This window comes from Phyllostomus discolor, chromosome 10 (assembly GCF_004126475.2).
Source record: "Phyllostomus discolor isolate MPI-MPIP mPhyDis1 chromosome 10, mPhyDis1.pri.v3, whole genome shotgun sequence".
Lineage (NCBI taxonomy): Eukaryota > Metazoa > Chordata > Mammalia > Chiroptera > Phyllostomidae > Phyllostomus > Phyllostomus discolor.
In genome coordinates, this window is record NC_040912.2 from 23,446,706 (window position 1) to 23,460,097 (window position 13,392).

The 13,392-nt window shown below is 37.1% G+C and overlaps 1 protein-coding gene across 3 annotated transcripts in view; it reads left to right on the forward strand.

Annotated features, from left to right (window-relative positions):
* The window catches only part of THSD7A (thrombospondin type 1 domain containing 7A), a 349,815-nt gene that overhangs the window by 294,923 nt on the left and 41,500 nt on the right, over positions 1-13,392 (forward strand). For all 3 annotated transcript variants that reach the window (XM_036010570.1, XM_036010569.1, XM_028525671.2), the window contains exon 13: positions 627-890. In XM_036010570.1, the coding sequence (XP_035866463.1) occupies positions 627-890 (264 nt within the window). The remainder of the gene's footprint in view (positions 1-626; positions 891-13,392) is intronic.

Below are 13,392 nucleotides of genomic sequence, written 5' to 3' on the forward strand. Positions count from 1 at the left end.
GGGTTTTATTTTAACAGGGAATTTATTTACATATATGTACAAATCATTTCTAATATTTTAGGCTAATATTAAATACCTTCATTTTGAATATTATTGATATTTCCTATATTAATCACCAACTATGTCAAAGTGACGACTCTTCAGAAATGCTGAAAAATGCAAAATCATACTCAGAAAAATAAATACAAAAATCTCATTTTCTGGATTGCAATCCTTTATAGTTGTATCATCTATCTGGAATTCACAAAAAAAGCTGTGCATCTCAGGGTGGCGACTCTCTCCATTTCGTATCGTAAAGGAGAGATGTAGGCAGGTGCCTCCTACTTCCCAGTCAGTGAAAACACATGATCCTTTGAGAGGATTTTAATCATTTTAAAAAATATAAAAATCACCACAACAGTGCCTAATGTAATGAGCTATTTTTAAAAGAGAAAAAAAAATTCACTATGCAAAGCACCTGACACTAACAAAAGCCTAGATAAAAAGCACCGTGGGTGAGAAAATAGCATTTATTTATAGGCTGCTGTAGAACAGGGCTAAAATGGACAAAGGTAGTTTAGGAAAGGAGAAAACGTAGGGCGGCTTGAAAGTAATAATGATATTTTCCAACTGAAATTTCTCCACAGGAAAAAGTAAAAAGAAGGAAAAATGTAAGAATTCTCACGTGTACCCTCTGATTGAGACTCAGTACTGTCCTTGTGACAAGTATAACGCGCAGCCCGTGGGGAACTGGTCCGACTGCATTTTACCAGAGGGGAAAGTGGAAGTGCTGCTGGGAATGAAAGTGCAAGGAGACATCAAGGAGTGCGGGCAAGGCTATCGTTACCAAGCAATGGCATGCTACGATCAAAACGGCAGGCTCGTGGAAACATCCAGATGTAACAGCCATGGTAACCCAGTTTTTCTTCACTGTTACACATTCACTGCTTTGGGAGGTGGAGGTAAATTGCACATGTATGAGAATGGAGGGAAATGAAGGTTTACATTATTATTTTTGAAATTGAACATTATGGGGCACCACCCTGTACACATAGTATTTATATATAACAGGACTTTTTATAATGAAATAGCATTTATATATAACAGGACATTTGATAGCACTTGTCTCATCCGGGAGTTGACCATTGAGTCCCAAAGTTGGTAGCAAAGAAGCTTTATGGGTAGGCAGAATGGTGCCAGCACCTCCTTTGGGGTTAAGAGTATGTTGAATAGACCCAACCATCCCCAACAGGTGTCTGTACAGAAAGAAAGGGAGGAGATTTCAATTGAATATAATTTGAGAAGCAAGTTTTAAACCAAACTTTTAATAACCGAACTGACAAGATTTGCAATCTGCCTAAAATGTCAAGTGTCAGAGAAGAAATATTGAAAGCCATAACTGGTGAAAACTCACAAATATCTGTTTATTGCTCATTAAGTTGAGATTGGCAAAAAAAATACCATTGGGAAACTTTGCACATTTTTTTACTTCTAATCCTAAATAAGTAAATAGCGGAAAAACTGTGATGATAATTTAGTTGCCAAAAGTTTGTGAAGTTTAGTTTGGCCAATGTATGCAGTGAGCTCTTTGGTTCTAAGTCTTGATATAATCATCCTTCAACATTGTTTCTCCATTACTCTTTTATTCTAATACAAGTGTCTTTTTATAATGGAATGAGATCAGTTTGCTGTGGGTCAGCCTGAATCACAGAGGTTGCATATTTGCAAATACAAGACAATGATCCTTCTACCTTCTTCATGGAGGTGACCTAAGGAAGTCAGGTTCAATTGCTAGGAGGGGGTTCCATGGCAGGTAACTTCCGGTCTTGCTGAAATAATTTCTGTTGGAATGGTGCTCCTCTGGTTTTATTCTATGGTTCAGAAAACATTATGAACTAATAGGACCATCTCACATTTAAAAACCATCAAGGTATCATAGTGGTGCATTGATTGGAATCGGTTATACATGTTCTTACAAGGAAGTTTCCAAAAAAACCTTATCTTTTTATTAACCCTACCTCATAGTTCCTGTTTTATCAATGCAGAGTGATGTAAGTCTCAAAGTTTCCATGATATTGAAGCTCTAGATGTATTTTTCAGCTTAATATATGTGCATTGGGAAGTTTATGATTATTCCATATATTTAGAATAATAACTATAAAAGAAAAAGAGTTTATTGCTTCTAATAGGCACACTTTGAAAAACATCTCTAAGAGTAACTATTTTATTCTCTATATCAAATAACAGAGGGGCTATAAACTAGATACTAGGAAACATGCAAATGTATTTCTCATTCAGAGATGATACGATGATAATATATAAGATTGTAATTAGTCATTAAAATGTAAAATTGAAGATTACTTTAAAAATGTGTTTCTCCTGGAATGTAGCAGGTAGGTGTTTGCTCACACTTAAAATTGTTATGCATAGTGAATCACCAAGACAATCATGTTTCGCACATAACCAGTGAGCTTGCAGAACGATTCTCATATATTCCCGCTTTTACCCTGATCTGTTAATGAGATGCAGGAATGCTTCTGTAAGCCACTTAACAGTCAGTCTTAATTTTAGAAAAAAACGTTTAAAATGTCCCATGACTGTCACAAAAATGTTTGAGCAGATAAAAAAAAGTAAAGGGGCAAAAAGTATTGAAGGTGGGCAAAGGCAATAGAGTTCCCAGCTTAGTATTGTCGATTCGAAGCACGAAGAAAGGAACACTGCATTCTGGAAGAAAAGTACATAGAGAAAAACGATGGGCCCTTGGTAGCACTGATCTTGGTGAGGATTGCGAAAGGGTCTAAGATCCTTCCTAAGTGAACTGTTCCAGTTCAGTTATTTGTGTCTGTCCAACACTATTCCTTCTTTATTAAATCTGACCTATGATGGATGTCCAATGGAATATTTTAGTGTTTACTAATGTATTTACTCCAAGAAAAGCCTGAGGAATTTCTATTGCCTAATTCCTTTGGAAATAATTACTTTTAAAATATGTTCTGTCAATTCTGATGGTGTCAGCAAACTCTATAACTTTGGTCCTCTCTCCCAGGCACTCACTAATTTGCAGTTTCTATGTCCACTGCCTCCTCTCAGTCAAATCAGCTTTTCAGATGGATGGTAGAAATGCCATTTTTAAGTTGCTCTCAAGAAAAAGTCTCTTCCTACTTTCAGTTTAAGTATGAAATTGACCCCCACATGTGGATAGTACAGAGACGCTACTCCCCTCTTCCATAAGGACCTCAGGGCATTTCTATTTAATGTGCATTGTTCATCTGTGGATCATATTACCATTTATTTTACTGACAAAGCAATTTTACTTTTACCAGTTTAATTATATTATTTTAGGCCATTTCACATGTAGTCACTCTTTTTTTAATGTCTTAACTTGAGGCACAATTCTGTTAGGCCTGGAATTCCTCATAATAGTAGATTCTGTATATTGAAAAGTGATACCCATTCTCCAAAAATCAGATCTGAAAGTATAACTTGGGAACCACATAAATATTCATTCATCTTTATAAAGGTATTAAATATAGTTCCTGCACAAATGTTGATATATAAATACATTTCTGGCATTTATTCTAAAAGCATAATACAAATTATATACATTTCCTTTGGTATGAAATTTTGTATAGTATCACTATAGCAACAGATTTTAAGTCTCTCAGAAACCAAATCACACATTTTCTACTCACTGCTAGAATCCTTTAAGGTCTTAATTAATTGGTTTACTGGAAAGTTATTAAATGCCTAACCACATAGTACTGGGTGCTTCTTAATCACTTAAAATTTCACAGAACAAAACGTAGAATTCCTGAAACTTTTTTTATTATATCATTTAACCTTGATATTTTAAAGAATCTTAGAGGTAACCGAGCTTATGCAAGGTACACATATTCAAGATTTCCACGAAACAGGAGTGGTAGGATTTTACATGCTGCCCCCTCCACCCACTGTCCCCAAGCCCCAGATCCTGCTCTTCACCTTGTATTTCTAAAATATATGTCACTCTGTAACATATCACATAACTTACTTTTTATGTTTCTGACTTATGTTTTATCTCCTGGCCATGAATATAGATTGATGAGGGTATTTTATTCACGGCTGTAGCCCAAGCACCTAGAGCAGTGGGTGCCCAATAAATGTTTGTAGGATAAATGAGTGAGTGAAGAGCTGGAGAGAATTTTTGTAGTTGCATTTGATTCACAATTAGGTTTACACACTTCCCTTTTTTCCCTAGACCGTCCTTCTGTATCAGATTTCTGGAAAATAATCAGACAGATCATTGAGAAAAAATAAGATCTGTGGAAGAAGAGCTTTATGTGGCGCAAACTTTTTGATACTTATCAAATATCTGTGCTTCTCTCTACCTACTTAATGGGAGAAAAACTAATAGTCACACACCCACTTTACTGAATAAGTCCCATAATATCAACATTGGCAAGACTCCTGACTGCCACTTAAAGCTTATTCAAAATTGCCTGATTTGTATAACACTGAGTTTGGACAATGGCTTACCCTCTCGGTTTATATCATATTAGTAACCGTGACAAACTACATTTTCCATGCCCGTGTTTACACAACCTGTGCAAACATGTGCTTCTACAACCTGTGCAAACCTGTGTTTCCTAACCTGTGTTGTTAATTGAGAGCATGTGGTGTTTATTTAAGTCTGTTTGTTCCCACTCACCTTTCCTTGAGAAAATAAGGAATAACATTTCTATTTAATTTATTTAGATGGGATACTTAGAAGTTGAATTCGATAAAGTGTAAAAATGCCAAATGTTCAAGTCTGGAGCTCCATGACCTGTGTAATTCACTTCAGACACTTCTCTTCAGTCTTCACCCTCAGCAAATTTGTCTTTGCTGTTTCTCATTGGCAGGCCATGCCATAGTGCACTATCAATAAGTATTCTAAAATTGAGCTTAATTATATTTGTGATGTTAATACCTATTAATATCAAGTACCAGAAAGGCTTATCAATTACCTTACGGCTGTTTTTCCTGAACCCAAGCTGTTTAATATGCATAGCTTTCCTGTCGCCTAAAAGTAATATGTCTGTTGCTACCTATCAAATACTTGCCAACAGGGAGAGAGAGTCATAAGGAAACTAAAGAATCAGCTATTAGGTTAATTTGTCACCAAATGTTTTCTTAAAAGGCCAGATAGCAAATGTCTTAGGCTCTGCAGTCCAAAATGTCTCTGTCACAGCTACACAGCCCTGCCATGATGGCATGAAAGCAGCTATAGACAATATGTGAGTGAGTGGCATGGCTGTGTTCCAATAAAACTTTATTGGCAAAAACAGGCTGCCAGACTGTGCTGTCATTTGCCAACTGGAATGTAAACCCTTGCTACTCAAAATGTGGTCCCCAGCCCAGCAACATAAACACCACAGGGAAACTCTTGGAAATGCAGAAAGTCAGCTCCTGTTGCAGACCTGCTGAGTCAGAATCTGCGTTTAGACACCATTCCCCGGGGAAGTGGTTCTCTTACCCATCTGAAGTCGACTTCATTAGATCACACAGACACTCACAGGGTTTGGTAGGGATCATGATCTGGAACCTTGGAGGCAAAGGCCTGTGGAGATCACCTCCTATAGATCCTCAACCTGGTGCTGCCTTGGGCAAAACTATGAGCACCTCCCTTGTGAGATTCACTTGATTACCAGCTGTGGGGACCATTAGGAAATGTTTGAAATTATAAGGGCAGGTCTTCATAAGATGAATGCCTACTTGATATGATTTTTAAAACAGAATGAGTCTATAGGACCTTCTGTGGAAAGGATATTGGCAATTTAATGATTGCCCTGAGGGAAATCTTTTCCAGTTCAGACGAGAACTGAAGGAGAGCTCTGGGTTTATTTACTGCCTGATTGGTAAACAGAATACCCTGTTTTATTACAGTGTTGTTCACATTTCACTTGGTGCACTCCATAGTCATGGCCAAGGGCCCTGACACCATCAGGACTTCATACTGCCACCTGGACATCACACGGGCATGCGGACTGCAATACTTTTAGGTCACATTACCCCTTCTAATCATTGCAGCTTGTTTTCTAACTGTAGTCACTTTGAATAGTTCAGAGTAGTTTGTCTAATGACTTAAGAGTGTAGGATTAAATTTTCTTTAACATTAATTTTAAAATATAGTGATTTGTATTGACTCTGACATGTTTGCTCTCGTTGCCTACTGTGTTTATAAATGATATTACAGAGAACCTTCCAGACGTTAATGAATGGCTTTAGCAATTGCTTTTGGAAGCATCTGTGGGACTCAATGTGTGTCCACTCAAGTTTGGTATTTTGCAAAAAACACTTGTTGGCACCCAAAATTGCTCTTATAGATGATGCAGCCATGCCGGGGTCTGGGGACCCAAGGGTCTGTGACCCACTGTAGGTTTCTGGCTTGACACAGGAAAGAATTCAAGTATGAGTCAGTACAGAGTTTAAAGTGAAAGTGATTTTATCAGTGCAGCACTGAGAAAGACGATGGGCTACTCCATGGACAGAGTGGCCCCCATTTAGCAGAATTTGCTTCCTTTATTAAGATTCATGTAATCAAGGGGTAGGGTATTCAGTGAAGGGGTGGGATATTTAGGATCTTCTCAGGAAAGGGGAGGAGATTTCTGAGTTGCTCCATCAACCACTTTGTCTCCTTATATAGGGCTTTTCATTGCCCACCCTAGAAATAAGGGGTGTGTCATTTAGCGTGTTAATGTATTATAATGAGCATATAATTCCACCGTTAGGTGTCTGCTGGTTTCAAGCCATGAATCTGGGGGTGGGGGTGGTCTTCCCTCTTCCTGACAGCTTCTGCAGCTTTTATCTACTGCAGCTATTCTGCCACATGCCCTATCTCATAGGGTTTGCTTCCTTCTTGGCTTGTACTACAGTGCTAATTATTAAAATTAAATAAAAGCTCTACACATTTTACAAATGAAACAAAAGACTTTTAATAAAATATTTTCAAATTATAAGCATAATGTCCCTTATATGATAGCTTCCAATATTATTGTTTAATAGCCTAAGTAACTTCTTTATATCACCGGCGTCCTGCAGTTGTGATGCAGATGATTTCAAAATTATAATGTTTAAATTACCACCCCGGCTACTGCAAGCAACTGTAAACACCAGATACTACCTTGTAAGTTAGGGACTGCAGTACACAGGCCACAGGTGTGGAACTGGTTTCTAGTAGAATTTATGGGAACAGAGAAAAAGAACCATCAGCAAAACTTAGAAAGGGAATATATCCGGGGTGTATCTGTGGTGCAAGTGCCCAGTTGAATAAAAAAAATTCACATAGTACTCCATTTACAAATAGATTTTAGTTCAAGAGTATATACTTTTAGGACATTAGGTGGAACTCAGGGTACAACTGATAAAAATATTTATGAATACAGGGAGAGTGGATCTAATGATAACATGCTCACTCAACCGTAATGTGACTGGAATGTATTGCTTTCGGTGATGGGATGCTGTGGAAGTTTATGAAAGTTTAATATTGGAGGTTAATTAAAAACAAAATTGAATGAGAAATTGCACCTTCTCATAGTGGATGCTAGTATTTGAGGAAAAGCATGTTCAATTAAACCAGGCAGGAAAGGCTATAAAGAGAGTCTTGTAAACAAACTGAAATGGAGTGCTATGTCTCTGCAAAGCTTTTTAAGTTGATGCTGTTTATTTAATGTCTAATTCATGTCAGAATTTAAATCTCTCATTTAGTAGCCCAGGTAGTTAGTACTGCTTTTGCAATTATCATTCACAATGGAGACCTTCCCTTTCAAATGGAAAAGAGAGGCAGGGGATGAGGGACAAACGTTTCCAGAGGTATTAATTGCACATTTAAAGAGCTAGGGGGAAAAGGAGTGGATTACTCTGGATACTTGAGTATCATTAAAAAAAAAAAAAGCAATTGTCTAGCATTGAATTTAAATAAGGTACGGATACCAGCATTATTCTTGGATGGGCTCCCTGAAGGAGCACGACTACTGAGGTGGTAAGAGAGACTTCCGTGGGAACATGTCCTGCAGCTACCCCTCAGGTCAGACGTGGTGGAAAACCATCTGGTGTGAGCATTTAGTTCGGTGTGTTCCATGTCCCAGAGACCTCAGCTCATCTATTACTCAGTACCATAGGCTTCAAACTGAGCTCCGCAGAAACCCTCCGGCCAGGCTGTCAAACATAGCCTCTAGTGTATCCCATACACTTACTGGGCTTTCTTTGCAGCTTTTTAAGCAGAAAGTGTTCTGCTACTTAAAATAAATTTAACTGCCAAGACCAATTCATCGTGTGCAACAATAAAAGAAAAATTGATCTCTGCTGTTGTAGCACAGGAGCCCCAGAGCAAGGAGCGGCTTCAGTGCTCATGATAGTCCAAAAAAAACCACCTGGTGGACTAGCCAATGTGGACGTGCCGTTTATTACTCACGTTACTGGGGAGCACACCAATGGCAGGTCAGCTTGAGTGAGACCACACCTCCTCCAGTCTGAGGCTCCTTATAAGGGGTCCCAGACAAAGGCAGCAAGGGTCCAGATTGCACAAACCTACACGTGGCCTGGAGCTACATTACGTCAGTGTGCATGTGCAGAACAAAAAGGTCAAGAAGCAGTCACAGAACAAGAAACCTCTCCCAAAAGGAAATAAGGAGGGAGTTACAATCCATTCCCAAAACAATACACATTCCTTCTGGCCAGGGCCCGCCTGGCCAGCCCTCATCACAGGTGGTGAGAGAGCCATGTATGGACCCCACAGCTTTTGTCAACAATTTCTGCTACTTTATTTTACTCTGTATCCTCTCCTTTGAGCTCTGACCTCCTGTTCTCCTTAATGCCTTACAGAAGTGACAACACTAACTTTAGTGAAATAATTAGAGTGTAATCTTCCCGATATCTGTGGTAGTTTTAGTGACATCACCAGAGTCGTTCATTACTTATGTTGTAAGTTTTCATAATTCATAAAGATGCTAAATGACCTGTGTAAATTCACATATATATTCCTATGTATTAGTAAAGCCCTATAAATCCAAGAAATTTTTAAAGCTCTATATTCCACTAGTTGAGTTTAATCTAATTCCTAATATGCAGGTATTTTTCTACCTCGAAGCATCATTACAATGGTCATGGAGTGACCACGGCTTACACACAGGGATTTGTTTTTATAAATGCATGAAGGAGTCATAATATATCAGACATAAGCCAGATCTATGGATTGAAAAAATAACCTGAGAACATGCCAACAAATGTGTGGGCATTTTAAATTTAAATTTTAAAGAAAAAACTCTGTACTTGCATATACTTCCCATGTTTTGCCCATTTCTTCATAATTGCATTGAAAGTCTATTTAGCCCTTAGAAGAAATTTTGTTAACTTCCATTAAAAATGATCGACTCTTCTTATGGTCTCTTTAAATAGCCACTTAAAAAAAAAAAACAACTTAAGTTTATCCACATAATAGTTTCCCCTTCCTTTACCATAACTTTTGACCTTTAAATCTTTAAAACTTTGAAGCATAAAATAATTTAAGGAGAAACTGTCTTAGGTTTGGAGGATTTGTTTTTAATTTGTTTATCTGCATTTGAATTTTTTTCATATTTGGAAATGGACATAAGAAGGCCTACTTTAAAAATACTAAAACTCTGTACATCTGAAAACATGAATCCAATTTTAATGAATTGTAATTCCAACCTATGTGGATGATCTATTCCTCACTTGTTCAGTGAGATGCTATAAGAAAAAGTCATTAAGTATAGGAATGCAGTACCTGAGTCATCTTCCTAGAGAGACTCAGCTCACATTAGCAAACAAGAAAGCCCAGGGTGAGGAGACCTGTTTAACCCAGTTTAACGCAATAAATGTCTAAGTCACTTCACCACAGAGTGTTTTTTTTTTGTAAAATTTATGTTTCACACTTAGTACACCCAACAAAATAGTGTTTAAATATCATCCTTTGGAAATACTTCTATGGCAATATATGATTTTCATTGATTAAAAGAACAGAACCTTGCATTAGAAGAAGCTAAAAATAAATTACTCTAAGTAGTTTCAAAGTTAATTTATTTCCCATTACTTCACCTTGGTAATCTGAAGACTCCGTCTAATGTATTTATATTGCTGACAAAACCCTATTCCCAAAGTGAGTTTTTAAAAACTGATCTTTAATTTTTAATACAATATTACTTAAAATTATAAATGTTAAATTTGGGGGAAAAGTCAATGAATGCCATAAGGCATGTAATTATTCCCAAGGTTTTTATTTTGGTTGCATAAGTAAACTATAGGTACAGGTTCTTACATAAACAAGTTTATTTATTTCCTTTTTAAATAAAGTATATGTCGGAAAGTAGATTACAATTCCAGCACGAGCTACCTAGAGGTAGGCCAAACGTCACAAGCTCAGTTCTCCACATGACTGTTCTCACTTAAGACGTCAGCTAGAAGTTCGGGGATCCTCAGGTCGACCTTATAACTGACAAGCTGGTTACATATTTGAGGGTTCCCACTACCCCATCAGGCTCATAAATGTACTGGAATGACTCAGAGAACTCAGGAAAGAACTGTATTTACAATTACAATCAGAAGCAGCCCAAATAAGAGACACAAAGGCAAGGTCTGGAAAGGTCCCAGACACAGGGCATCCTTGTTCTCTTGCGTGGACCCAGGAGGCACCACCCTCTCTGCACATCAATGTGCATCATCAACCAGAAAGCTCACCTGCACTTGGGCATCCAGAGGTGTTACTGGGGTTTCATCACATAGGCATGATTAACTGAATCATTGACAACATGGTTTAAATCTACCTTCCCGTTCGATTCCCAGCCAGGGTACATTCCTGGGTTGCAGGCCATAACCCCCAGCACCCGCACATTGATGTTTCTCTCTCTCTCTCTCTATCTCCCTCCCTTCCCTCTCTAAAAATAAATAAATAAAGTGTTAAAAAAAAAAGATATTTGTTAAAAAAAAAAATCTACCTTCCCTCCCCAGAGGTTTTTAGCTATCACGTGGCTTAAAGCCCCAACCCTCTAAACTGCTGCTTGGTCTTTGAATGTGACCAAATGCCTCCACTAGACATCTTTTTAGCATAAACTCGTGTGCAGTCTCAGGAGCCTGCAGTGAATAGCAAAGATACTCTTTATAACTCTAGAAATTTCAGGGCCTGGAGGCTGTCTCCCAGTAATCAGGGTCAAAGACCAGCCAAATTCTTTATTATACAGCAGAAAGCTTTAGAGTCTGCTATAAGAAATGGCCTTGATAATGAACTTATACATAGATGTGTCTGTGAATCTGAATGGATCTTATCATTGGGTAAGTGCCCAGTGTTGGAATACCAATGTCGACAAAACCCCACAGCCATTAACACTGATGTTGAAATTTCCTGAGAGAATCTTTAAGTGCTTAGCAGAACACAGAGATATGTATATAAAACAAATTAATATAAATAAAATTAAAACAACATTACATTGTAGTGGTATCGATTTACCTGGACACTTCTCTATGAAAATTTTAATTGTCTGGTGTTGATTCATTACTTTTGATACATTGAATATATGAGTTTGTGTAGAACATTCAGTTATAGGGGTTTGGATACATACATAGTCGTTTGGTTTCCCTGGTTTATCTTGTTACCAGTTTTTAATATGTACTTACAAAAGAATATGCTGTGCATTTGGAGATATTTTAATTTTAAAAAATATTTTAAAACCCATGAGGACAACTGTAGATAAAGTTACAGCTAATGTTCTCATTCCTGATTGCCATAATATGCATATATTACACATATCAATAGGAGAGATTTTTTTGAGGTCACTTTGGAGATGACTGCGGATGATTCCCATGGAGAGCCAGCACTGCTCATTCCCACAGCTGTAAATCAGAACCAGCCAATATGGTCCACGTGTTTTCAAAATAAATTCTTTAATCTATCAACAGTGCACCTTTCAACACCACAATGTAGTAATTGTGAAGGTTGTTAAGAGATACTTTACCTGCACATTCATAATTCAAATGATTGAGGTCATTGGATGTATCTCAAAGGCAACAGGTCCTCTGCTTACCCCTTTAAGGTTGCTAGTGTTTTGTGTCCATTTCAACCTGAAAGAGCAGTCATGGGATCCCCCCCCAAAAAATGATCAGAAATCAGGAGTTTGATTTTTCTGTGTGTCAGATTCAGTGCTGAACTGCTAAAAGTTTTAATACCCTAATTGTGAAGCCATGTATTTTGTCCCAGCATCCCTCAGGAGCTATGAATTGCTACAAGATGGCAGCAGTTTATTTAGCCTTAAAACACATCAAATTTTCCTGTCTTTCCAACCCCCATGATTGTTTGGTGTTAACTGCCTTCAAAAATGATCTTAGTGAAGAAGGCAGGGGAATGCTTATATAGCAGTTCGCTACTAGCATTAAGAATTTTAATTGTGCTAGGTAAACATGACAGGCAATTATTGAACGTTGTTAACATATTGGAAAATAAAAATGGAATGCTAAGCATTATATTCTGTTACAGTTTTGTCTTGGTGCCTGAATGTATCTTTTAACAATTTAATAGGCTGGATTTTATTTGAGAGGTTTTCTTGAACACCCTATTGGAAGATTATACATAAGTGTTAAGTGTTACCACTTGATAATACAGTGTGAATCAAACTGAAGTCATGCATGTTAATCCCACTAATGTCCTAATACTTCAACAGATAAAATGGAAAGAATTTCCATTTATCTGTTACTCTGTGAAGTAGTGACATGAATGATTATGTGTTTCTACTTCCCACTATAATTACTAAATAACAAAAGGTTAGAGGTTTACTTTTATAGTCATTTTGAAATTTAACAAGGTGGGAAGGTGCAGCCCTTCTAGAAATATTTCGATAACATTACCTTTGAAATACAAGTGTCTTTTTACCAAAGCTATTAATAATATTTAGAATTAATTGGGATTTAAAAAATATTATTGGACTTTTACAAACATTAAACATTTTGGTGACAGAATAGCATTGATTTGATATTATTTTAAACATCTTGCAGGTTGATTCTATTTCTTAAGCTATTACTATACAACACAAAACTATTATATTAAAAAAATTACTACTGGCCCCTATCAGGAATTACATTTTGAAATATCTCATGCTGTGTTAGATAAACTCACTTATTGGCTGTGCTGTAGGAAAAGGAGAATGGAATTTGAAATATACTTCAACTCAAAATAATGAGGTGAGCTTCTGTTCTCTCGTCTCAAACCATAATTAAAGTCAAAGCATAAGATTTAAGTAGACCACTACACGCTCCTTAAAGATTGTTATGCTTTTCAAAATTCTGGTAAACATTATTGTAAAGTACTCCTTCAGTTCTTTATTGGACATATTTTGGATCATTATCAGTACTCCAAAAACCTTCTTGAACATCAGAAGTGCATTCAAAACT